At 34.6% G+C, this 25,134-nt stretch overlaps 1 protein-coding gene across 1 annotated transcript in view; it reads right to left on the bottom strand.

Annotated features, from left to right (window-relative positions):
* The window catches only part of PPP4R4 (protein phosphatase 4 regulatory subunit 4), a 106,596-nt gene that overhangs the window by 24,086 nt on the left and 57,376 nt on the right, over positions 1–25,134 (bottom strand). Inside the window, exons 6-17 of the mRNA XM_015144418.3 lie at positions 23,297–23,403; positions 22,360–22,467; positions 19,680–19,801; positions 16,882–17,004; positions 15,719–15,888; positions 15,267–15,386; positions 12,248–12,325; positions 11,283–11,366; positions 10,404–10,586; positions 6,676–6,781; positions 5,061–5,208; positions 290–434 (exon numbers count right to left, since the gene is read on the bottom strand). Of these exons, the coding sequence (XP_014999904.1) occupies positions 290–434; positions 5,061–5,208; positions 6,676–6,781; positions 10,404–10,586; positions 11,283–11,366; positions 12,248–12,325; positions 15,267–15,386; positions 15,719–15,888; positions 16,882–17,004; positions 19,680–19,801; positions 22,360–22,467; positions 23,297–23,403 (1,494 nt within the window). The remainder of the gene's footprint in view (positions 1–289; positions 435–5,060; positions 5,209–6,675; positions 6,782–10,403; positions 10,587–11,282; positions 11,367–12,247; positions 12,326–15,266; positions 15,387–15,718; positions 15,889–16,881; positions 17,005–19,679; positions 19,802–22,359; positions 22,468–23,296; positions 23,404–25,134) is intronic.

Here is a 25,134-nt window from a genome sequence, read left to right as displayed (position 1 = left end):
ATGAATAAAACATTCATTATTAATTGAACAGTGTTTATTGAGCACCTAACATGTGTCAAACATGGGCTTATATTACTAGTAATAAAAGTTTAATGTCTAGGTGCCCTTCAAAACTTTCATATCCAGTTGTAGCACCTGTCAACCAAATCATTCACTAATTCTTACAACTTTAGCAAGGATAAAAATATTTTAATATATTGCTATCCTGTCAAGCTGAAATAGTGAAGTTATGATTCTTACTACCTTAATAGAAAAAAAAATGCAACATTCTGGCAAGAGTGATACTTACTCTTTTTACAATAGCCAGAACATCTTTATCTTTTTCTTGACACAGGAGTTTTCTCACACACATTTCTAACTGCTGAAGTAGATGCTTATCAGCAGGAATCTTCAGAGTAGATTTCACTTTGGGCAACAGGTAGCAAAGTTTCATTCTATAATAAAATAGTATTTACTCTTGAATGAATTTAATAACTAAGAATAACAGTAACATGAAACAAAGAAAAATCAAGTTTTAGATAGCCTGAGACTTCATTTATTCATGCAAGATATATTCATGGAGTGTCTATTATGTGTCAAGCATTCATCATGCTGGATGCTGAGATACAACAGTAAATAAAACCAACAAAATTCTCTGCTCTCCTGGAACTTACATTCTAGTATGGGAGCAGAGAAGAGAAAAGAAACAAGGAAAATCTGTCAGATAGTGTTAAATGCTATGGAGAAAAATAAAGCAAGGAATAAAGGCAAGTGAGTACCAGGGGCGGGGATTAATTGGTTTTAAAGCAGGTGGCCAGAGAAGGTTGTCACTGAAGGTTCCACTGAAAAGATGGTATTTAAGCAAAGACCTAAAGATAATTAGGGAATAAGCTATGTGAATATCTGGAAAAGAGCATCACAGCAAATATGGAGAGCTTGTCTCTACTGTTGGTCCAAATGAGCAAATTGGCCATTGTGCCAAAACAGAGTGAAGGTGAGACTAGCAGGAGAGCTCAGAGTGGTAAATAAGAGGCTTTGAGAGCCACTGTAAGGAAATTGCCTTTTATTTTGAGTATGACAAGAAGCCATTGGTAGATTTTGAGCAGAGGGGTGAAATGATCTGACAATGTTTTACAAGAATCATCTGCCTACCGTGTTGAAATTAGACTGTAGCTGGTCAAAAACAGAAAAAGAGAAACAATAGGAAAAGGTCTTAAAATAATTCAGGCAAGAGATGATGGTGCATTGATCCAGAGTGGTAGCAGGAAAAGGTGGTAAGAAGCAGTTGCATTCTGAATCTCTTTTTTTTTTTTTTTAGAGATGTAGTCTCACTCTGTCACCCAGGCTGGAGTGTAGTGGCGTGATCTTAGCTCACTGAAAGCTCGGGCTCCCAGGTTCACGCCATTCTCCTGCCTCAGCCTCCCGAGTAGCTGGGAATACAGGCGCCCGCCACCACGCTCAGCTAATTCCTTTTTGTATTTTTAGTAGAGACAGGGTTTCACCGTGTTAGCCAAGATGGTCTCGATCTCCTGACTTTGTGATCCGCCTGCCTTGGCCAAAGTACTGGGATTACAGGCGTGAGCCACCGTGCCTGGCCTGGATTCTGAATATCTTTTACAAGCAGCAGAATGTACTGAGGGATTGGAGGTAGAATGACAGAGAGAAGAATTTATTTAAGGTTTTGATCTAAGCAGGTGGGATGGTTATTTCCTGAGATGGAGAAGACTACAGAAGGAGCAAAAGCAGATAAGAAAGATGAAGATTGAATTCTAGACAGATTAAGTCTGAGATGTCTATCAGATATACAGTGGAAATGCTAAGTGGGCAACAGGCTCAAAAAGTTGGCTATCCATCTAGCCTATCCAGAGTAGATGTCAATGCTTCAGATAAAGTGAGGAATCTTCAGCAAGTAGATGATATTTAAACCATGAAATGGGAGAGATCATCAAGGTAATATGTACAGTTAGAGAAGAAAAGGATAAAAGGACCTAGTCTAAGGTGGTCTAAGGCACTACCACAGTCTAGACTGGGTTGGATAGGAAGAAACAAGGAGGTTGAAGAATGCCAGGAAGGTAAGAGTAAATCCCAGAACCTAAAAAAAAAAAAAAAAAAAAAAAAAAGCCTTTCCAGGAGGAGGCGTTTCAGAGGAAATACTCTGCTTTGCTAAGCTAAAAGTCTACTTTTTTTCCATGGCTGTTTTAGAGAGGGATGCTAGGTGGGTATCTATTTTATAGCTGCTATGTTCATTTATTCATCTGAATGCTCTCCAAATTATTATTTTTTATCTTTATTGCAACCCTTGAGACACCTGAATTCCATTTTTAGAGTTTCCAGAACACTTTCTCAGCTGAATCTTTACTTGAGGATTCTTCATATACAACAAAATTTGCTTTTTATTTAACCAAAAAGGGTAAAGAAGCTCCTCCTGTAGAATTTCCAGCACTATAAATAGCAACAATGGTCTCAATCTCATTCACAGTTCACCACGGATACAGCCTAACCTAGCAATGCTTTCTATAATTAAGGAATATCAACCCCCCAAAGAAATTATATCATTTCCGGCAGCTGTGGAAAAGGCTTCTCTGAATACCAAGAGTCTTTTTCCAGCTTGATAGTGTCTAAACTTGGTGAATTTAAATTTTAAACATTAACTTAAGGACAAACAAAAACACTTAACAATCTATGCACACTCCATTCTTTATAACCCAAGGCATGTCTAGAAAATAGATATTCAGCAGAAGCTACCCAATCCATTGTAGTGATTCATCTCTATGAGACTCCTGGGCCCCTGAGATGATCTAATTCTTGAGATTAGGGACCACACCTTTCAGATAATTTATGTATGTTATCTCAGTTATTTGTGCCTCAGAATACTTTATAAATTAGGTACTAAGGAAATCAGTGCACACAGAAGTTTTGTAACTTGGCTAAAGATACACATTTAATGTAGAGCTGGAATTTCAGCTCAGGCAGTGTGGCAACAGAAACTGTCCTCCTAACCAACATGATCCTACCACCCTTGCCTGTGATGGCTTTCATTCTATCTGCACATCTCTAAAGCACTGAGCAAGTGCTTTTATACCCAAAGCCAGCTAGCATACAGTGTTGTCGGATACATTTCTTGGCTGGCAGCTGGCCAGGCAAGAGAGTAGGAACCAAGACAGACAGTTATACAATAATCTGCTGTCCTGCAAATCTCTGAAATTAACAGAGTAATAATTAATTATTCTTCATTTGGTTTTTTGAATTGGCAGATTTCTTTCTCATAGAGTCAATGTCATGCTCTTTGTTACACTGATCAAAGTAGAGATGATGTCATTTCCTTTCAAATTATTTTTGTCAACTGCTTGATAAGTGACAATACATCACATTGAAAGTTGCTTTTATAGAATCACAATTGCAATTCACAAAATGTTCTTAAAGCTGGACCCATTAGTTGTTTAGGAAAAGTTAAAATCTAAAGAATTACCAAAGGTTCCTTTTTTTTTTTTGAGATGAAGTCTTGCTCTGTCACCTAGGCTGGAGTGCAGTGGTGTGATCTCAGCTCACTGCAACCTCCACCTCCCAGGTTCATGCGATTCTCCTGCCTCAGCCTCCCAAGTAGCTGGGACTACAGGCGTGTACCATCACGCCTGGCTCATTTTTGTATTTTTAGTAGAGACGGGGTCTCACCATGTTGGCCAGGCTGGTCTCAAACTCCTGGCCTCAAGTGATCCCGTCTGCCTCGGCCTCCCAAAGTGCTAGGATTACAGGCATGAGCCACGATGCCCAGCCCAAAAGGTTCTTTTCAATTCACTTTAAATGTCAGCAATACCCCACCTCTCATTTATAAAGCACAAGAAACATACACCAAAAATTAAAGTCAATGCAGTTGTGCTTTCTGTATTTTCTCACATTTAAAATACAAAACAAAAACTTCTAGATTTGTTCCCATTAAAAAATGCTCATAAAATTCTTAGGTTGAACTTTTCAATATCTTTTGACAATTCATCTTCATATATATCTCAACACCAAGACTATTAATCTCAGTTAGCTTATTATCTCACCAACTCTTCCTATTAAAAAGTTTTGACGTTTTACGTATTGCCTAAAATTCACATCAGTTGTTTATAAAAGTGGTACATATGCATCTTTCAGATGCATAAAACTAAGTGTCCCTAATGTATGGAAATTCAGCAGGGAGTTCTAGAGTTTGTTCAGGAGAGCCTTTGGCCAACTGACTCTGATATCTCTCTTTCCTGCAGATCTGAGTTCAAGTTCCAAATAGAGACACAGGACTTAAAACACAGTAATCTAATGGCTGGGCTTAAATTTCTTTTAAACAGGAGGGTTTAAAATTATTTTCATTCCATTATCAAATGTACAAAAATAGTTCTTAAGTAATAACATGCATGTACTTTAATGTCACTGAACTACACACTTATAAATGGTTAAAATAGTAAATATTATATTATACATATTTTACCACAATAAAAAAGGAAGTGTTGTGCTCATTTGGAGAGAAAAAGGACAAAATATATTTATTATTTTTTTCCATTTCCAGGCAAGCCATTTTCAGATCTGTTCCTTCCAACTTAACAGTTAATCAAATGAAATTAACATTTTACTGGATTTCAAAAATATAAGGCAGCTAAACATAGAAGACAAGATGAAGACTTTGAAGCAGTTCTATTTCTTTGAAAAAATGGGCCTCTAAAAACTAACAGATGCTCATCAAACAACTTTGAAGTGATAAGGCGACTGACCATCTTTTCTTTAGTTTTAATGGTAGATAAATTAATAATAGCTACTCGATCTTCTAATCATTTCAATGTGTATATCCAAATGGCCGAAGAAGCTTACCAATCTGCCTTTGACTTACTGCTCTCAATCCAGTAAAGACAAAAGATCTGAGACAGTGTTGAAAGAGTATGCTTCCAAGTCTTACTGATACCCATCAATTATGAATACTAAGAATTTCAAAGCACATGTAAATTCTTGACTTAAGTTTTTAATTGGCTAAGGAAAAGATTTTGCATATGTTCACTATAGTAGATAAAAATAAATACAATTTCAAATATTTTCATTGATTGATAACATACCTCACATTTGCTACTGGATCATGTGTCAGTTCAATAGCAGGTAGAAAGAAATATTTACAGAAAAATGATTTGGAAAATATCTCTATAATAAATTCACAGGTATCCAAAAATCGAAGTCTATTCCAGTAACTTTTTCCTTGGCCCAATTCTAGAAACAACAACAAAAATTATCTTGTTAATTTTTCCTACATGAAATTAATGTGACAAAGTTAGACACACAAAACGCATAACAAGTTTCTTCATACCCACAATATGGCTAGCAAATATAAGAGATAAGAGGAAAAAAATCATTATTATATACCTCAGATTTGTAAATCCCCAAATTGACACCTCAAAAACCATAAAAAAGTTTTGTCAAACATTTCATTCAATTTCATAAGCATTTATTAACTATGGAATGACTGTATTTACTACTTTTTATCACCCACTATGTGCTAAGTACTCTATACATATTATCTCATTTAGCCCTGAAAAGCAGCCCAAAGAGGTGCACATACTTCTTGCTCCTAAAAAATAAGGATACTGAGATTCAGTGAGTTTAAAGTCACACATTTGGCAGGTGCAGAGCTAGAATTCAAACACAAGTCTGTATAACTTCAAAGTGTTTTAAAACCAAATTAACTGTTTTGTTCCCTTTGTTTCCTTAAAAATGCCTAAAGTAGATATAGTCACATATAAACAGCCTTACTGACAATAATTCAGGTCAATATTAAAAGGCTAATTTTCTACTTTTTACATAAATGTTCAAAAACAAAACCAAACTGAATCTTCTTTCAAAATAAAACATTCTAAACATGAGCTCCTACCACTGAATAATGAAAACCGAATTAAAATAAGATTATAAAAAGAAAGATTAAAGTATACTGAGCATACTTTTTCTTAAATGGAATTTTATAAAAGTACTCTAATTTTTTGAAAAGTAGTGATACACACTTAAACTGGTAAACCCCGATAACTAGAAAATCCCATTACCTGCCTATGCTGGATAATATAGTTTAGTAAAAACATTAAGACATTATGGGCAAAGCAAATATACAATAATCAGCAAATTCACTAAGTATATATAGGTGTGTGCAACTATTTCTAAAATCAATACTATAAACCAAATGTTTTTGCCTTGATTTTAGCTTTTACCAAATTAAAATAAATTTGCATTTGTAAACTGACTTAGTTTCTTAAGACATTATAAACCAACTAGGCTCATCAAATTTATATTCAAATATACTATCAACTCTATTCAAGGAAAAATCCCAGATTCTGTTAATTATGTGACTATTGAAATAGGACCATAAAATAAATGATTAGATTCATGGATATTCTATTTATATTTTAGTTCCAAATGCTATTTCATCAGGGCAGAAACTGAGCTTTCAATATAAGTAAACATATTTTAATTTCTAAAATGTAGACATTCACAAAAGAAAACAGAGTAATTATTACTTTCATTCCTCACAGATCTAATCTTGCCACAAGGATTTCTAAAAAATAAAAATCAACTTATAAAACCCAATAGTAACCTAATTATTCACAGCAAAATGATACATAAGTCAGATATAACTAAAGCCAACTAGTTCATTTACTTTCCTTTTTCAAAATAGTAGACAATATTACTTACGTTCAATTAATTTTTGAATGACCTCATGTCTCTGTTCTTGTTTACGATTATAACGCAGAAAAATGCATAGAGTTCGTGAGGCTGCCTTTTGGACAGGTAAGACATTCTTGAAGAAATAAGACAGACAGTTACACTAGGCTAATTCTAGTCTAGATAATTTGGCCCCACCAAATCAATTTTAAGTTATTGACTAAAATAAAGTGTTTGCTGCCTCTCAACTCATTGAATTTATATCCTTATGGAAGTATCTTCATAATTTAATGTTAATCACTCAGGCAAATCAACCAATACTTATATTACAAAGTTAATTTGGCATAGGCAAGTCCAAATCATCCAGATTTGACTCTTATTTCCTTGCCATCTCATCTTACATGACCAAATACACCCCTGCCACTTATTCTTTTAGCTGTTTTCTGGACTTTGTCATTCATTCATCTGACAAACATTTGCTACAACATGCCATGTGTTAGGTACATCACCAAAAATATGTCACTACTAAAATATACATTTAGAGATCCCGTGATCAGGTATACGCTTCAATCCTTCTGGCTTAATTCTAGCTCTTAATGATACAGATGACATTTAGAATCCAAAGAGCACCATGTCAATCATTCTTACCAGTATTTCAAGTCCCTTTGTCCTTTCAATTTCTGTCACACCACCAGGCAGAACCTTAATTCTAAATAAATATGGCCATTTACCTTTCCTGGGTTTGGGTCAAACCATACATTAGAGAAAAATCTCTCAACCAGACATATTGTGTCCAGTATAAATTCACATGTTCATTATCTTGACTTACATACAAATATAATGTTGAATTACTAAAGATCCCAAATATTACAGTGGGGATCCTTGAAATTCAAATAGAATGAAACTTTACATCGCTGAGACAGTGTTGCCTGCTACCTCCTCTCATATTTTATATGAGCTATTCACATTATATCAGGTGTAATTTGAGTGGGGTTTTTAATCTGTTGAATGTAAAAAGAGGGTATTTCCTATGATTTAGAAAAGAAAATTTTAAAAATATACATAAGCAGAAACATGACTGGACTTAAGGAAAATGAATTTTTGATAAATGAACTAAATAAAAGCATGTTATTCTTTTCTTTCATTTTATGCATACTGATAGAATTTCAAATACATATATAATAGTCATTAAAATATATATATTTTGTACCTCACATAAAACATATATTATAGTTTATGGTATGAGGTATTCTGCTGGGCCAGAAGTCAAAGATAAATATAATCAGGTCAAAAGCACATAAGAACCAGCTTGAAGAAGTTGTAACAATTTGTGCACAAAAAAAAATAACTGCAATAACATTATTTTATCTAAAAAGATGTTAAAAACAAAGTGCACTTGTCACCATTAAAAATAGCTACTATGCCACCTCTTAGCTCTGAAAACTGATAATTAGAGGAAAAAAATTAAGAATTCATCCTGTCTTTACATTAGTAAATGTAGCTCAAGGCAATCAAATAACCAATGTGGACAAAGGAATGCACTTCTTCACACAATGCCACCATCAAAAATGCATAAGAAATGATGGAATTTTAAAATTATTTAGGAAGTTATAATGAAATCACCGATTCAAGTAAGGATCATCAATGGATTCTAAAACTAACAGGTAAAAGGCTGATAGGAAACTGGTATTCAGAGGGCTGAAATACCAGCTGAAGATTGTGCTGGCTATTCAAGCATAATTTTAGAATAATTTTTTTAATTCTATGAAAAATTACATTGGTAGTTTGATAGGAATGTGTTGAATCTGTAGATTGCTTTGGGCAATATGGCCATTTTAACAATATTAATTCTTCTAATCCATGAGCACGGAATGTTTTTCCATTTGTTTACGTCATCTATGATTTCTTTCAGCAGTGTTTTATAGTACCCCTTGTAAAGATCTTTCGTCTCCGTGATTAGATGTGTTACTGGATTTTTTTTGTGGCTATTATAATTGGGATTGCATTCTTGATTTGGCTCTCAGCTTGAACGTTATTGATGTATAGAAATGCTACTGATTTTTGTACATTGGTTTTGTAACCTGAAACTTTACTGTAGTGGTTTATCAGGTCTAGGAGCCTTCTGACAACATCCTTAGGGTTTTCTAGGTATAGTATCATATCAGCAAAGAGAGATCATTTGACTTCCTCTTTTCCTATTTGGATGCCTTTAATTTCTCTCTTTTGCCTGATTGCTCTGCCTATGACTTCCAATACTATGTTTAATAGGAGTGGTATGAGTGGGCATCCTTGTCTTGTTCCATTTCTCAAGGGGATGGCTTCCAGCTTTTGCCCTATCAGTATGATGTTGGCGGTGGGTTTGTCATAGAGAGCTCTTATTACTTTGAGGTATGTTTCTTCAATGCTTAGTTTGTTGAGGGTTTTTAACACAGAGACACTTGACTTTATCAAAAGCCTTTTCTGCGTCTATTGAGATGATCATATAATTTTTGCTTTTAATCCTGTTTATGTGGTGAATAACATTTATTGATTTGCTTACGTTGAACTAACCTCACATTGCAGGAATGAAGCCTACTTGATTGTGGTGAATTAACTTTTTGATGTGCTACTGGATTTGGTTTGCTAGTATTCTCTTGAGGATTTTTATGTTGATGTTCATCAGGAACACTGACTTGTAGTTTTCTTTTTTTGTTGTGTCTTTGCCAGATTTTGGTATCAGGGTGATGGCGGCTTTGTAGAATGAGTTAAACAGGAACCCTTCCTCCTCAATTTTTTTGAATAGTTTCAGTAGGATTGATTCCAGCTCAGAGCAGGTTGCGAGGTATGTCTGCTGGTAGTCTGGCCGTACAGTTTGTCAAGGGTGGAAGATCCCTGGGCAGGGCAGTGGTACAACTGGTATACAACCAGGTAGGCACACGCACCCCAGGGTTTTCAGCCCAGCAGATGAGTGTGGGGCCCACCCAGCTTGTACTCCCCCAACTCAGCATCTGCCCCAGAGGTAGGCCTGACCAGTTGGGCTTGTCCCAAGCCTTCTGTGCCCAGATAACAGAGCCATGGAATATTTCTATATTTCAAAAAATTGCAATAGGATGTCATATTAAATGTAAGGTGAATTATGAGTTAAATAATCCCCTTGGAAATTTCTGTGAAAAAAGTAGACAACTTTGTGGGGAGGCTTGAGTGCCACCTTGTTTTGAGGGAGGAGTCTTTTTTTTTTCTTTTAACACTACTTATAAAGCTATCAATAGTAGGGCATCCATGTATTTGTATAAGCTTTCTCTGTTCCACTGCCACACTATAAAAGTAACCAAACTTATAGCAGGAAGCTTAAGGGGTGCCTTGGCAAAACAGCATACCTGGGGTCAGACATTAAGGGTGTGGATGTATCAGATGTGCAATCAGAACAGAAGGTCCTTTGCAGTCAAGGTCACTGAGTCCTGTCAACCTTCCTCTTAAGAAGAACTATTTCAAGTTTGAAGTGAGTCTGCCCTGTTCTTGGCAGTATATAATCAAAGGATAGGTGAAAGTGCCACCTAGTCATTCCTCTCTCCAGCTGGAGAGAAGATTCGCAGAGAGAGACCTAGTGGGGAAGGAAAGGGAAACCTGAGTCCCCTCCTCTGGACCTAGGAAGCTGACATCCTCCTAGGGAGAATGGAATGAACTGAGTTTGTTCCACTATTTTGAAAATATGAAGAGTTTTGATAATTCCAGACTCAACCATGAGTTCAAAAGAATAAGATGAAAGGTACTGAGCTCACATTTGTCATCATGATTGTGAACATTCTTTGTAAGAAACGGTAATAAATCTGATCACTTGATATGACATGTGGCAGGCAGGCATATTTCTGAAGTAGCTTCTCGTGAGTTCTCCATTTTAAAGAGGCTGCAGCTCGCTGTTCAGCGGCTGTGAGTGCTGGAATCAAGTCAGGAAGAGAAGATAACTGAAAAATGAAACGCATCAAAAAACAAATCAATTATAAATAAATAAATAAATTGCAGCACTCAGTAAAATTACTCAGTTTTGTAACACATTGGGGAGGGGAATACTCCTTCTCATTTCAGAGTTTAGGAGATATCTTAGTTGTCACAAGGAGAAAATTATCTGACTAAATCAAACACTTTTAAAAGAAATCATTAAGTAAAACGTATGATTCCTGTGAACCAAATTTTGAAATAAAAACTGCAACTCATTCTTCTTCCTGTCAGATTATCATAGCAACTTTTCTAACTACAGTAAAATGTATTATATATTACTGTCAGCAAGCTTTGACCTCCTAAATTCCTACCCTTTTCTTAGGTTACACAGTGGCTTAAAATTAATAATAAAGAATAAATTTCTACCCTTTTGTCCTATTTGCTATTCTTGGAATAATCATTAATGCTAATGAAAAATGAAAATATGAACATAAACCCCAAAGACAATAAACAACGATCATGGTAATTTAAAATTATTAATGTAAGAAAGATAGAGGAAATTCAAGCTGTTCATACTCTAATAGGCTTTTACTGACTACCTGCTATGCGGCATGCACTATTTTACATGCTTTTCAAGCATTCTTTCATTGATGCCTCACAGCACCCTGTAGAGTAGGATAATATTTACACAGCTCAGAATGTTTCTGAAAGATGAAGTTTACCTTATTTTCTTGAACACTGCTTTCTCCACCAGTAGACATAAGTTCCAAGATTTCTGGAAGATGATCTATAAGAGCATCTAGTACCTTTTAACAGAGATATTTATTACTGTTATAGTGATTACTATGGTTTTTTTCTAGATTAGTTACTCTACATGTCAATTTCTATATAGTAATAGTGGGTTTTTTTTTTTTTCCCCAAACAACATTTTGGGTATTTGTATTTTCTTACTCTGCCATCTTCTTGCTGAAAAGTCTTAGAAACGTGATCAACTGCCTTGGCCAACCTTTGAAAAGAGATTAGTATACCTGCCTCTTGACATTGTTCAAATAGTCTAAATCTGAGACAGCTACTTCCACAAAACTAATATGTTCAGAAACTGCCTCCAAACTTTTGACAGGTATTTTAAATCGGATAATATTCTCAGTGATATCAAAATATTCATGAGTTGTGCTTTGGCAAACTAACATTTAGGTGAAAGGAATATCTAAATATAGCATCAAAATAAAGTATTTCAAAGTCTTTGTAAGTACATATTAAGTGGTAAAATACTACACAAACAGTGGCAAGAGAAAAAAGTTATAAAATGTGATATATGATTACAATTGAGTAAAATAAAAACCTTTATATAGAAAAGAACATTCATATAAAAAAAAAAAAGAAAACAAATAGTAACAGTAATTGAAATTAAAGGCATTCTTTTGTCTGTTTTTTGGCACTTCCTAAATTTTTCTTAATAAATAAATATGCATATACTAAGTTTTAAAACTGAATATATTTTAAAACCTAATTTTTTAAACTATTTTCCCAATATCCAGTTTATGATACAGTGGTACAACAATTTGAAGCTTCTGGAGCTAGTCAGCTGAAAGAGTTCACACAATTTCAAGAAGTAGGGGAGAAAAGGCATTGGTGTATTTGGACCAAACATAAAAGAATCAAACATCAAAGAGTAAGAAAATATTACCTCCAGTGATTCATCTTGTAATAATGTTATTAGTTCTTTATGTATTAAATATACTCCAGAATTCAGAAGCTTAGACACCTAAAATATAGCAATAAAGTCTCTCAGATTTAAGACTACTAGACAGATACAGGTTACAACAATTTTTAAAAATACATCCTTGTTATATATTTCTTCTAAAAGCCATGTTATAACGCAAATATAAAATTAGATTCTATAAAAATTAGTGGCACAAATAACCAGCTTTCTAGTCTGCCTCATGGAATGCTGGAGTGTGTGGACACACACAGGGGTGAGGAAATACAAAAGAATGGGATTTACCAGAGTCATAACTTTCACATCAACAGCAATAACAAGCCCACAGGGGCCTCTAGTTCACATTTTAAAGTCTTAGAGCAGCCAACAGGGTCTTAAAGGATATCCTGGGCATGCAAGTATTCATATGAGTTCAGAACTTCCCAGAGGGTAACTTCTACTGAAGGCCTACAGTGATACCGGGGTAGTTATAACTTCTAAGAAAGCAAACCAACTTTCCTTTTCCCCATCAAAGACTTTAATCAGCATGAGAGGAGTTGGGAGAGTCTCGAATAACAGTTCCCCTTGTAAACAGCAGTTTTTTTGTCTCCTCCAGATAAACTCGGAGCCCACAATAGTGGATTTACCAGTTTCTACTTCATCTTATTCTTTTTAAAACACACTGGGCTTGACTAAAGTTTTATTTGGAAAAAAAAAAAATGGTCCCTGGATAAAGAAAGTGTTTTAAAATTCTTTCCTCTAACACAGTTGTTTTTGACTTGTCGAAAATATTTCCAAAATATTATTATTATGAAAAATAAGAACAAAGACTACAGTAAAGCAATTATCAGAAGCTAGCATTAACACTGTTAGAAAAAGTTAAATCCGCCAGTGGATTTTCATTACTTAAAAAAAAAAAACAAAAAAACTTACACAAGCCCTTCATTTTATGGAGAGGCACATCATTTTTACCCTACCTACATGGTATGATTGTGGAAGAATATGAAAACTAGCCACCCAGCAAATATAGATCAATGATTATCAAACTCACTTCCACCAGTGAAAGCATATTTGTATACACATGTACATTTCCATATGTTTAATTATATGGTGCTATGTTATGTCCACTATAAAACATAAATAAAATTATATATTAAAGTGATGAGAAAAAACAGAAAGTCTAAAATTGCATAAATACTGCATTCTCAGACTCCAATCCTGAACAACTGTCTCTGGAGACCACTGATCTAACAAGTACATGTGGACATGGTAACCAAGCCTAAATGACCATTTAATGCATGTTGGAGGTGAATATTCTGCTCAGCTGGTCAGTGCTCTCTGCCCTATCCCCACTCCTCCTAAAAAGCAGAGTTCTACAGGTGTGTTTTACAAAGATGATATAATTTTGCAGCACTGAAATTATTTTAACTAATTATACTTTAATTTAAAGGGAAGGTGTCCAGGATTTTGTATAATGCATATATATTTCATTCATACCAGAAAAAGTGTTCTTTTAAAAAAGTAAAACTATCACCCAATAGCCAAAAAAGAATCTAAGCAACATTTATAATGATGCTATGGATGGATATCCTGCACACTTGTAGAAAATCAAAGTGCTCTGACACAGGAACGCAGTGCAAGGAAGGGGGTGAAATATTCTCACTGAGAATAAGAACTTATACCACTTATCCAGAGGTTTTCTTTTTTTTTTTTTGAGACGGAGTCTCGCTGTGTCTCCCAGACTGGAGTGCAGTGGCGTGACCTCGGCTCACTGCAAGCTCCATCTCCCGGTTCACGCCATTCTCCTGCCTCAGCCTCCCGAGTAGCTGGGACTACAGATGCCTGCCACCACGCCCAGCTAATTTTTTGTATTTTTTGTAGAGACAGGGTTTCACCATGTTAGCCAGGATGGTCTTTTTTTTTTTTTTTTTTTTTTTTAATTTATTTATTATTATTATACTTTAAGTTGTAGGGTACATGTGCATAACGTGCAGGTTTGTTACATATGTATACTTGTGCCATGTTGGTGTGCTGCACTCATCAACTCGTCATTTACATCAGGTATAACTCCCAATGCAATCCCTTCCCCCTCCCCCCTCCCCATGATAGGCCCCGGTGTGTGATGTTCCCCTTCCTGAGTCCAAGTGATCTCATTGTTCAGTTCCCACCTATGAGTGAGAACATGCGGTGTTTGGTTTTCTGTTCTTGTGATAGTTTGCTAAGAATGATGGTTTCCAGCTGCATCCATGTCCCTACAAAGGACACAAACTCAGCCAGGATGGTCTTGATCTCCTGACCTCCTGATCCACCCACCTTGGCCTCCTAAAGTGCTGGGATTACTGGCGTGAGCCACCACGCCTGGCCTATCCAGAGGTTTTTATGTGTCAGTTTTGAGCTTGAAAGTTATAGCTTATCCGTATTTATTGCAACCACGGCATACATGCACTTCTTGCTGTCATTCAAGAAAGATGCCCCAAATTTCAACTTCAAGGGTTAAAAAGTTAAATTCATCATAAAAGTTTCAACTTACTTTTGCTCGTACTTTATAGAGAGTCATAATAGCAGAATCTAAAAGCCATACTCATGAAACACCATCCATTTGTAGTAAAAATAATTAATGAGTTTCAATTTTCTATTGGTTCTCAAGTGCTTAAGTTTAGGTGCAAAGTTAACTGTAAATATTATAAAGCATATAAAAACTGATTTTACCTTAAAATCTGCATCACCCATATCTACCACAATGTCTGGTTTAAAGTAAACACTTGGTATAGATATGCTGAATGAATGGGTTAATAAAAGAATTCACAAATATCATGTATTTATGGAAATGGATTCTGTAAACATACTAAAAAAGAAGAAAATTATGGAAGTTTTTAAACAAGATTTAACACTAGAACATGAAAGAGATATCCAGTCTATATCTTATAATCTACAAGCACAAAATCATCTAGTATACATAGGTAGAATTAACAACAAATGTAAAGTGATACTAAGTCTTCAGACTTACTTCATAAAAGCAAATAGCAATAGTGTATCTGACTGGTACTTCAGGGTCATGGCAAAGGCAGAAGAATGTAGAATAGAGTTCCATGTGGAAGTTTTTAGGATCAACAAAAACAATCATGGCCTGGTGGAGGTGGAAGGGAGGAGATGAGTGGGAAGGAAAGAAAAACATGCATCAATACCTAATATTATAATCGTCTCACTTAAATTGAAATCATGTTCTCTGAATTGTAATTTAATTAGAAATCATATTTGGAAGATCCAAATATGTGTATATCAGTCTGATTTATACACAGATACATAAATTTCTCAAATATTTACTCTGTATGTACTATGTACACTAGACATAATGCTAAGCAGTAAGTGTCAAAAATGGCAATATTTTGAATGCCATCTATGCACCTATTTTAAAGTTATAATAAAAATCCTCAGTAAATATAAATACATATTTATTACCGGAAAGTTATAAGCACAGTTCTTCCGTACTGAAATATATTTCTTCTCCTGCTCTAAGATTTGGGGTGGAATCTGGTTTTCATTGTGTCCATTTTCTTGTTGCAAACCCAATGTACAAAGTTTCTTATAAAATTCCAAAAATCTCAAGTGCTGATCTGGAGTGAAAATTCCTAAAACAAATATAAAAACCTATGCTCAACATTTCAATCGAAAATAAAATTTAAAAAGGGAAAATCAAAGTACAAGAAAAATATAATTGAAGCCAAATACTTAAATAAATGGTTGCAGATAGTTTACAAATGAAAGGAACATGAAAAGAGTAACTGTTAAGAATCTAACAGATCACATTATTTTACCTCATGTTAATTCCAGTAATATTTTAATTTCAAAAGTATAACTTACATAATGCAGGAAATATGCCTGCATTAATTGCTGCAGCATGTATCATATTGTAGGCCACTAAAAAGTCGCTAATAATAACATTGTGGCTATTTATACATCTGCTATTTTCTTATAGTAAATGTTCTAAAATTGCTGGCAGAAAAGACACATGCATGTGTGTATGTGTCTCTGCAGGGAAGGAGCTTAAAAACGGAATCTGAAAGACAGCAAAGTAAATTCAAAACATTTTTAATCAATGGAATGGTTCCACATTCATCAAGTATCTCGAGGAGCTAGAAACTCATAATATATTGTTATGAGTTCATTATTAAACAGTCAATCTCACACTGATATAGTAAGCTAAGAACTATGTGTTCAAAATGCCAAGAGTTACGGTATTATTATTCCACATCCCAAGCTGAACTTCTCTAATAATATAATAAATTATTCAATAAACGGTTAATAAGTGTATACTTACTACATACAAATAGTAAATAAGCCTGAGCTTCTATTATTACATACCAAATAATATATAAGTATAAAATATTCAGAGATTTAAAGAGCTATGTTTACTTTATTCTGTCACTGTTCTTTCAAACAGGTTCTACTGGTGAAAAAGTCATTCCTAAATGTGCTCTAAATGATGTTATCAAAATTCTAAGATCTCATAAGATTCTTATATACTTAAGAGCTAGGCTTTACAATTAACTGAAGAGCCAAAGTTTAATGACTAAGGTAGAAAAAAAGGGAAAACAGTCTCAAATTCTTAGGATATATCATACCATATAGTCCATGACATAGTTTTCCTAAATGGAAAGATAAAGAAATAAGAATTGATTCATCTGCTTTGAAAGATTTTTCACAAAATGATTTCACTAAGGGAAGTATAGTTTGACTTCTGTCATCTGGAAAACAAAACAAAATAATACATACTTTAAATTCAGTCATCCACACTGCACATGTGGAAACTAATACACACAAATTCCAGAAAGAAAAATTACTACATTAGCCTCATAGTAATAGAAAATACCTGAAAGCAATGATGATGGAGGTGGGTGGTGAAAAAGGGCTAAGAGGAGGCTTGAAATGATCAAAAACTTTAATGTCAGGTTAAGGGGTTTGGACTTCAGATTGCAGGCCATTGGGAACAGAATATAAAGAGTGATTATGAATTAAAAAGCTAAGATGATTGAGCATTTGAGTCTGAATAACTAAAAGAATTCTAATACCATTAACATAAATAAATAGTAAGCAAAGGAAACTTTTCTTATTCTCTTTTACACACATCTCATACCATGCTGCAGCTTAAGCCCATTTTACCATTTCATTTTTTACTAAAATTATATTAGCTTATAATATGTTCTATGTATTGTATTTCATCACTTTTACTTCTTAGATGGCTCTTCTTTAAAAAATTAATCGATTCTTTGAGTACATCTGCTTAGGTCACAAGTATCTGACATAGTGGGGATATTTAACTCTCAATTCTAAATGCTCTCCAAATTTCTCACAGTTTTCTTAAATTTCAGAAATGAATCACTTCTTTATTATCTGGAAATGTTAAGTAAAATGCTGTAACAGGCTTATGAGTATTATTATTACTATTATCATTACATTTCGGCGTTATATCTACTATTTTTGTTAAATGACATTCATTCAACACACTGTGTTTCTTACAGAACAAGCCTTGTAACTAAGTAGAAATAGAAATATGAATAATAAATAGTCTCTTATTTTGAGAAATGCAAACCAGCAAAAAAGCCAAACACAAACAATGTAAGACAATGTGATCACTGCCTTAACAGCTGGTATAAGGCAGGGATCTATAAACTTTTTTTGTAAATATTCTAGGCTTCGCAGGCTGTGTCCCAACTACTCGGCTCTGTTCTTGTATCACAAAAACAGCCACAGACAATACGTGAACAAATAAGTGTGGCTCTGTTCCAATAAACTTCATTCACAAAAATAGGGGGTGGGCCAGATTTGGTCTAAGGGCTATAGTTTGCCAACGCCTGGTGTCAGGGATTTAGAAAGATGTCAGGGAGGAAACTGTATTTAAACTGGGAACTAAAGAAGCAGAAGGAGTTGGCTAGGAGAAAAATAGAGGGAAGGAACAATAGAGAAAGAAAAAATATGAGAAAAGACTAGAGGTGTGAAAGAAGGTATGCTAAGCAAGTGGGACTGGAGCATCAGACACAAGAGGAGTGGGAAAGAATGGTAGGAAATAAAGCCACAAACACAGTTAGACCCAGCTCTGTGATAAATGGGTGTGGGCAGTAAAAGGGAAAAGATCAAAGATGATGGCAAGGTTCTAGTTTGGAGCCTGGGGATGCCCCATTATTAGAGGAAAAAAGATTTATTCATTCACTTATCATGTATTGAGGTTTTATTCCTCTGGTTTGTCATATTGTCTAAATAACTGTTCTGGAAAATCCAAACACAATTATTGTCCATATTGCAATAATCTTTAAGAGTCTTCCTGGAGTTCAGATAAAATGTTGGTAATCCAACTAAATGTAATACTATAATTACACAATTGAATTCTGTACTTAAGTACTTGACATTTACCCCTCCAAATTTCACTTTATCAAAATAGTTAATGTTTACTGATAACTAATGTCCAGCATTAGTCAAGAGTCTAGTCATACATTCAGTAGAGCAGTTAACTGTCTCTGACATGATTTACATAACACTAAGGAATATCTCTTTACCCTCTCCCACTCAAATATCCCATCCCAAATTTCTCCCCCAATGGCCATGAGATTTCTAGCATTAAAATATTACTAAAGAGAGGAAACTCATGTAGACAATGTCTCAGGATCTGTCTTAATGTCATTAGGTGAAAAAGTTAAAGTCAAATTCTTAGCCCTATATACACACAAGTCAGTTAAGTTTTGATGGGAGAAAAGAGAGATGGAATATGTAGCAGCAACACTGTATGCCATGTGGTATTGGTTTTAATATGGTTTGTTCCCATCAAAATGCCTGTCAAGGCTTGGCCCCAGTGCAGCAATAGTGGATGGTGAAATCTTTAAGAGGTGGGGTCGCATGGGTCCACCCACTGGCTCCACTCTCATGGGTTGACTGGTGAAGTTCCTGTGGTATTAAGTGAGGTCTCCTTCACAAGGGACTGCGTTAGCTCTCATGGGACTGGGTTAGTTCTCTGGAGAGCAGGTTGTTACAAAGTCAGTTTCTTTTGTTCCCTCTCCCTTTTGCAGGTCTGCTTCCCCTTCCACTTGTCTGCCACATTATGAGGCAGCATGAGGCTCTCATCAGAAACAAGTCAGATGGGACTGCCTAATCTGGAACTTCCCAGCCTCTAGAAATATGAGCCAAAATAAATTCCTTCATAAATTACCTGGTCTCAGGTATTCTGTTATAGCAACACAAAATGGACTACGACACCATGAGGTAAAAGTGAAAGCCAAGAAGACACCAAAACAGAATGAATCATAAAAAGAGGGAGAGGAAGGGAGGCTTAACATAAGAAATTCTATATCTACTTTTATTCCTGATTAGTGACATAAAACATGTAGAAAAACACTATTTTCAGAAGCAAAGATGTATCCACATGATTTACCTGTATCAAATATGTCAAGCAGATTAACCAAAGTTTCAAAAGCTGCAAGTCGTACACTGCTGCCTTCATCCCTAGAAAGTTCTATTAATTCAGGGAGCACCACGCTTTTTGTAAGTTCTGTCCTGCACAGTAAGCAATAGAAGAAAACAAATCAAATCAATAAATGTGTAGCAAGAACTTACTAAAAACCAGTGACTGGGCTAGTTGCTGCAGAAAATATGAAAAGTCATAAAGATACTGTTTCTGCTCTCCAGAAGCTTTCAGTCTTATGGGGAAAGGATATCATACATATAAGAAACATTAATAGTAATTTCATAATGATTTAAATCAATCCCACTTCCCCCAGCATAATATTGTTACCTACAGAAATCTTAATAACTAAGAGTTTATATTAAACTTTATAAATTATAATATAGTTTTCCATTTTAAGCAACTTCAGCAAATATCTGGACTAATTAGAAAAACTTATCAGTAGTAACTGCAGAAACCTAAATAATGTATTTTTATCTAGATTTCAGGGTATAAATTATTTTTCCATTCACCTAATACATGACATTATGGTAACTAATTTCTATACAGAAGATGATATATTACTCTAGGTGTCCTATCTAGAAGAATGAAATATAATATAAATGCTTTTAGGGAGTATATAATATTTATAAGACAGTCACAAATAGTTCTTATTCAACACTTTGTGTCTGCTTATTCCTCATGATAAGGTGTCATTGTAATGACAAACACTTTGATAAAGGAGAGGTTTATTATGTGGGTAGCTTTCTTGGGTACAAGATGGAAAATGGCATCAATTATAATTGAAATAAGATGTTGATAGAGTCCAAGAAAGTTATTAAGAGCTGTAGAAAACTTTAAAAAATTCAGGGCAAATTTCAACAACTCTAAGACAATGCTGTCAAGTAGAACTTTCTCCAATGATGGAAATGTTAATCATTTGTGTTCTTCAATAGGGTAGCCACATGTGGCTACTGAGCATTTTTTAAAATAAGTTCATTATGAATGAGGAACTAAAGCTTTAATTTTCTTTAATTTTCCTTATTTTAAACTAAAATTGCCACATGTGACTAGGGGCTACCATATTAGACAGCATAGCACAAAGACAAGGACTCAAGCAATTGAAGTGCCAAAAAAAAAAAAAAAAAAGTTTCCAAGGGATTGATCTCGGTCATACAGATACAGATATTAACATTACCAGTAGTTCATAAACATTAGGCAAATACAGGATGTAGACAGAGGAGGTAAAAGAGTAAAATGTGACAGAACATATCCAAAAGTCATAAAAATTTATTTCATATAAATTTTGCTCAGAATATATTTGTATACCTACTGAAATCCTTGAATTTATTAACAATGGAAGAAAATAGTTTAAGAAAAATAATTTCATCTCTATAGTAAAAGTTATTTTCATTCAATCTTTAAACAGAGTTTTTTTAAAAAACGTTAGAGTGATGCAAATTCAACTTAATTATCTCTGGTCATTAAAAATGAAAATAATCATAACAAATAACTCTTTCATTAATTGTGTTAAACTTCCAACACAACACTTAGGAAATATTATTTAGTAAGAGTGGACACAGGACAGAGTACACTACCATACCCTGTGTGACATTCTACTATACCCTGTGTGACATTCAAAAGCCTTTTCAGAGCCTTAAATATTGGCCCAGATATTTAAAAAAATTAACAAAGGTACAAATGACCACAATCTGATTGCCCTAGCTTGTGAAACAAAGAACCAGATGAAATCAGAGCAACTTCTGCTAAAAATGAGAGGTTCCAATGATTTTTGCACCAATTTTGAATCTTGTTTTTAAAAGAAAAGCTTTCCCAAGACGGTTTTGAGGGAAGACTCCCTTTAATATCATACTTCTAAGACTGAAATGATATCAGTTCTTATGGATGAGGAGACTGGCTGCTATGTCCCTCCTGGAGCTTCAGGCACCCATAAAACAAGGAGAGTAACAAAGCAAATATTGGAAGCCTGAAGTTGCACAGAAGTTATAGAAAGTCTTCCATTAGAGTGTAGTCAGCCCTCAACATCTGCAGGTTCTGCATCTGTGAATTTAACCAACCATGAATAGAAAACATTAATAAAAAAAATTTCTTCTTTACTGAACATGTACAGACTTTTTTCTTGTCATTATTTTCTGAACAATACAGCATAACTATTTACATAGCATTTATATTATATTAGGTATTATTAGCATCTAGAGATTATTTTAAACATGTGGAAGGATATAAGCAAGCCGTATGGAAATACTACACTCTTTTATATCAGAGACTTGAGCATCCTCAGATTTTGGTATCCAAAAGAGGTCCTGGAACCAAGTCCCCAAGGACATGGAGGGACAACTGCAATCCCACCTGAAATGACCCAATAATATAGTCAAAGAATAGCCAGTCAAACATATTCCAAGTATGGTTTATATTGGGATATCTTTCATTTCCTGAATCTAGGTGTCTGGAATAATAACTAAGCAACTAAGGAGAATAAAAGAAATTAACATTAATCAAATACCTACCACCATGCTAAGCACATTCCTCTTTATCTCTTTTAATCCAGACATAGAGGAGGTACTTGTTATGATCATTTTTAAAGATCAAATATAGCCTTTCGATGGCATGCTTTCATGGAAATGGCATAAGGAATTCAAAGTATACCTACCCAATGCCCTGAGCTATATTTTCTAATTGCCGACACATACAAGATCGAACTTCATATTCTACATCCTGACAGAGTGATTTTACCAGAGGAAGTATTTCTCGCTTAATGCTGAAGTTGGGGAGAAAAGAAACATGCAAATGAATGAGTGTTTCAGAATAATATTCCCAAACAATTATCAATAAAATCTTAACTCACCTTAATAATAACAAATGTACTTTAATAGAAAAAATAATACTTTACAATGTATTTTACATATGTTATTAAATTTAGATGTTATTAGCTACTTATTAAATTTGGATGTTATTAGCTACTTGTAAATTATGTATACCACAGTCTTTTAAAAATAATGGTTAATCTTGGATTGGCAGTTGAAATGTCTATAGCTAGGATAAAAGGCTGTAGCAGTGGAATATCTGAGTCTAGCAACCATCAACCAAAATATTCTTCAGCTTTACTCTTGTATCACAGTTACACAACATTCCATTCTTTTCATCTGGTATTTAATAAGTAGGCAAGAAGTAGCACATGAATTATACATATGCTCCATAAAACCTCAAAGTAAGTTAGATTATTCAAAATAACAAATTCACAACAACAGTGTATAAAAGCAGAAATTCTATCTTTATGCTGTTTGCCCATTTTGAAAGTCAATAAGGTAATGCCATTTTATCCTCAAAACTACATTTGGTATGAGATAGGGAAGATTAAGATAGGAAGTAGGAAAATAGTTTAGCTTATCAATTCTGAAAAGTTATGAGATTGAAAAGAAAGGCATCTGAATAAGTAAATTCTGTCATGAGAATTCTATAAAGTTAAAATAGTTAAGATAACTAAATTTGTATGCAGTATGAAATAATACAAATATATTGTTATACAGTCATTATACATTTTAAATCAATGTAATAAAGTAGACCAAAAATTACACACAAATACTCACGTGTGGGCATCAAATTTGTTGGTCAATTTTCCTAAAATTTTACAACTAACTAAACGAGACTGGACTGTTTGGGAAAGTTGTGCCTTGGAAACAAGTGGATTCAAAATCTAAAGAGAAAATTCAGAGAAAAAAATTCACAAAATTTTATACATTCATGCCACTCATGTCAGCTATTTCCTTCAGAGTATTTTAATGTTCTAAATATTTTTAAAGAATCTGAATTACAGTTTGAGGTTCATGACTCAATAACTTGGATTATTTTGTCTTCTGAGTTATTAAGGTAAAGATAATTACAAATTATGCAATTAAAACAATTAGAAAAAAACTGAAGTAAAGTTAACGGTGATTTTACAATGCTCTGTATGCACAGATAAAAGCAGAATTTTGAAATATATATATATATATATATTTTTTTTTTTTTGAGACGGAGTCTCGCACTGTAGCCCAGGCTGGAGTGCAGTGGCCGGATCTCAGCTCACTGCAAGCTCCGCCTCCCGGGTTCACGCCATTCTCCTGCCTCAGCCTCCCGAGTAGCTGGGACTACAGGCGCTGCCACCTCGCCCGGCTATTTTTTGTATTTCTTAGTAGAGACGGGGTTTCACCGTGTTAGCCAGGATGGTCTCGATCTCCTGACCTCGTGATCCGCCCATCTCGGCCTCCCAAAGTGCTGGGATTACAGGCTTGAGCCACCGCGCCCGGCCGAAATATATATTTTAAAAAGAAAAAAGCAAATTAATGACTAAATACTTTGAAATGTATTTTTATTTCATATAGATTTTTATATTTATCCTAATGGGATGAAAAACATTATAGCTTCAAATAAATCCTATTAAATAATTATGTCATTTGAATACAATAAGCCAAGTCTGATATTGCATTATGTATACATTGGGCACTCAAATACTACAACAGCCTGACAGACTATAAAAAACTATGAAGATCAGACCCTGATTCCAGTCCCAGTTCTTTAGTTTGTCCAAATACTCTCGCTATTTCTCTATTTTTTTTTTTTCTTTTTGAGACGGAGTCTCACTCTGTGGCCCAGGCTGGAGTGCAGTGGCCCGATCTGGGATCACTGCAAGCTCCGCCTCCCGGGTTCCACGCCATTCTCCTGCCTCAGCCTCCCAAGTAGCTGAGGCTACAGGTGCCTGCCACCACACCCAGCTAATTTTTTTTTTTTTTTTTTTTTTTTTTTTTTACTAGAGACGGGGTTTCACCGTGTTAGCCAGGATGGTCTCGATCTCCTGACCTTGTGATCCACCCGACTCGGCCTCCCACAGTGCTGGGATTACAGGCGTGAGCCACCGTGCCCAGCCATAATCTCGCTATTTCTAATCTCCAGTTTCTCATCTATTTAAAATGGAAATTAGAATATGTCCCACTAAGATCTCTTTAATTTCTAAAATTCTATGACTCTTATAGTCAACTGGCTTGTTTCCTCTCAAAGTAGCTGGAATTACTGAATATGCATTGATAATTTAGAAGTGAAAAGTTTAGAATTACATATCTAAAATCTTTGAAACCACATGTTAAATAATATGGTATTCTAGAGTAAAAATTGCATTATACAGCATATGGCTTTTCAAAAAATATAAAAATCACATGTCTACATTATGTTCAACATTTAAATATGCATAATCATCTAGATGTTTGGCATCAGATAGTATGCAAACATCCTTATAACTAGAAAATCTTCCCATTTTCAAGCCAATATTTAAGCATTGTGATATGACCATAAACTATGAAGACAAAGAAAGGACAAAGATACTTAATGAAGTCAGTAGAGGACATTTCATTGGCTGATGACTCTTTTTTTCAATCATGACATATTTGGAAAG

Source organism: Macaca mulatta, chromosome 7 (genome assembly GCF_049350105.2).
Source record: "Macaca mulatta isolate MMU2019108-1 chromosome 7, T2T-MMU8v2.0, whole genome shotgun sequence".
Lineage (NCBI taxonomy): Eukaryota > Metazoa > Chordata > Mammalia > Primates > Cercopithecidae > Macaca > Macaca mulatta.
This window is presented reverse-complemented; position numbering and strand designations above follow the sequence as displayed.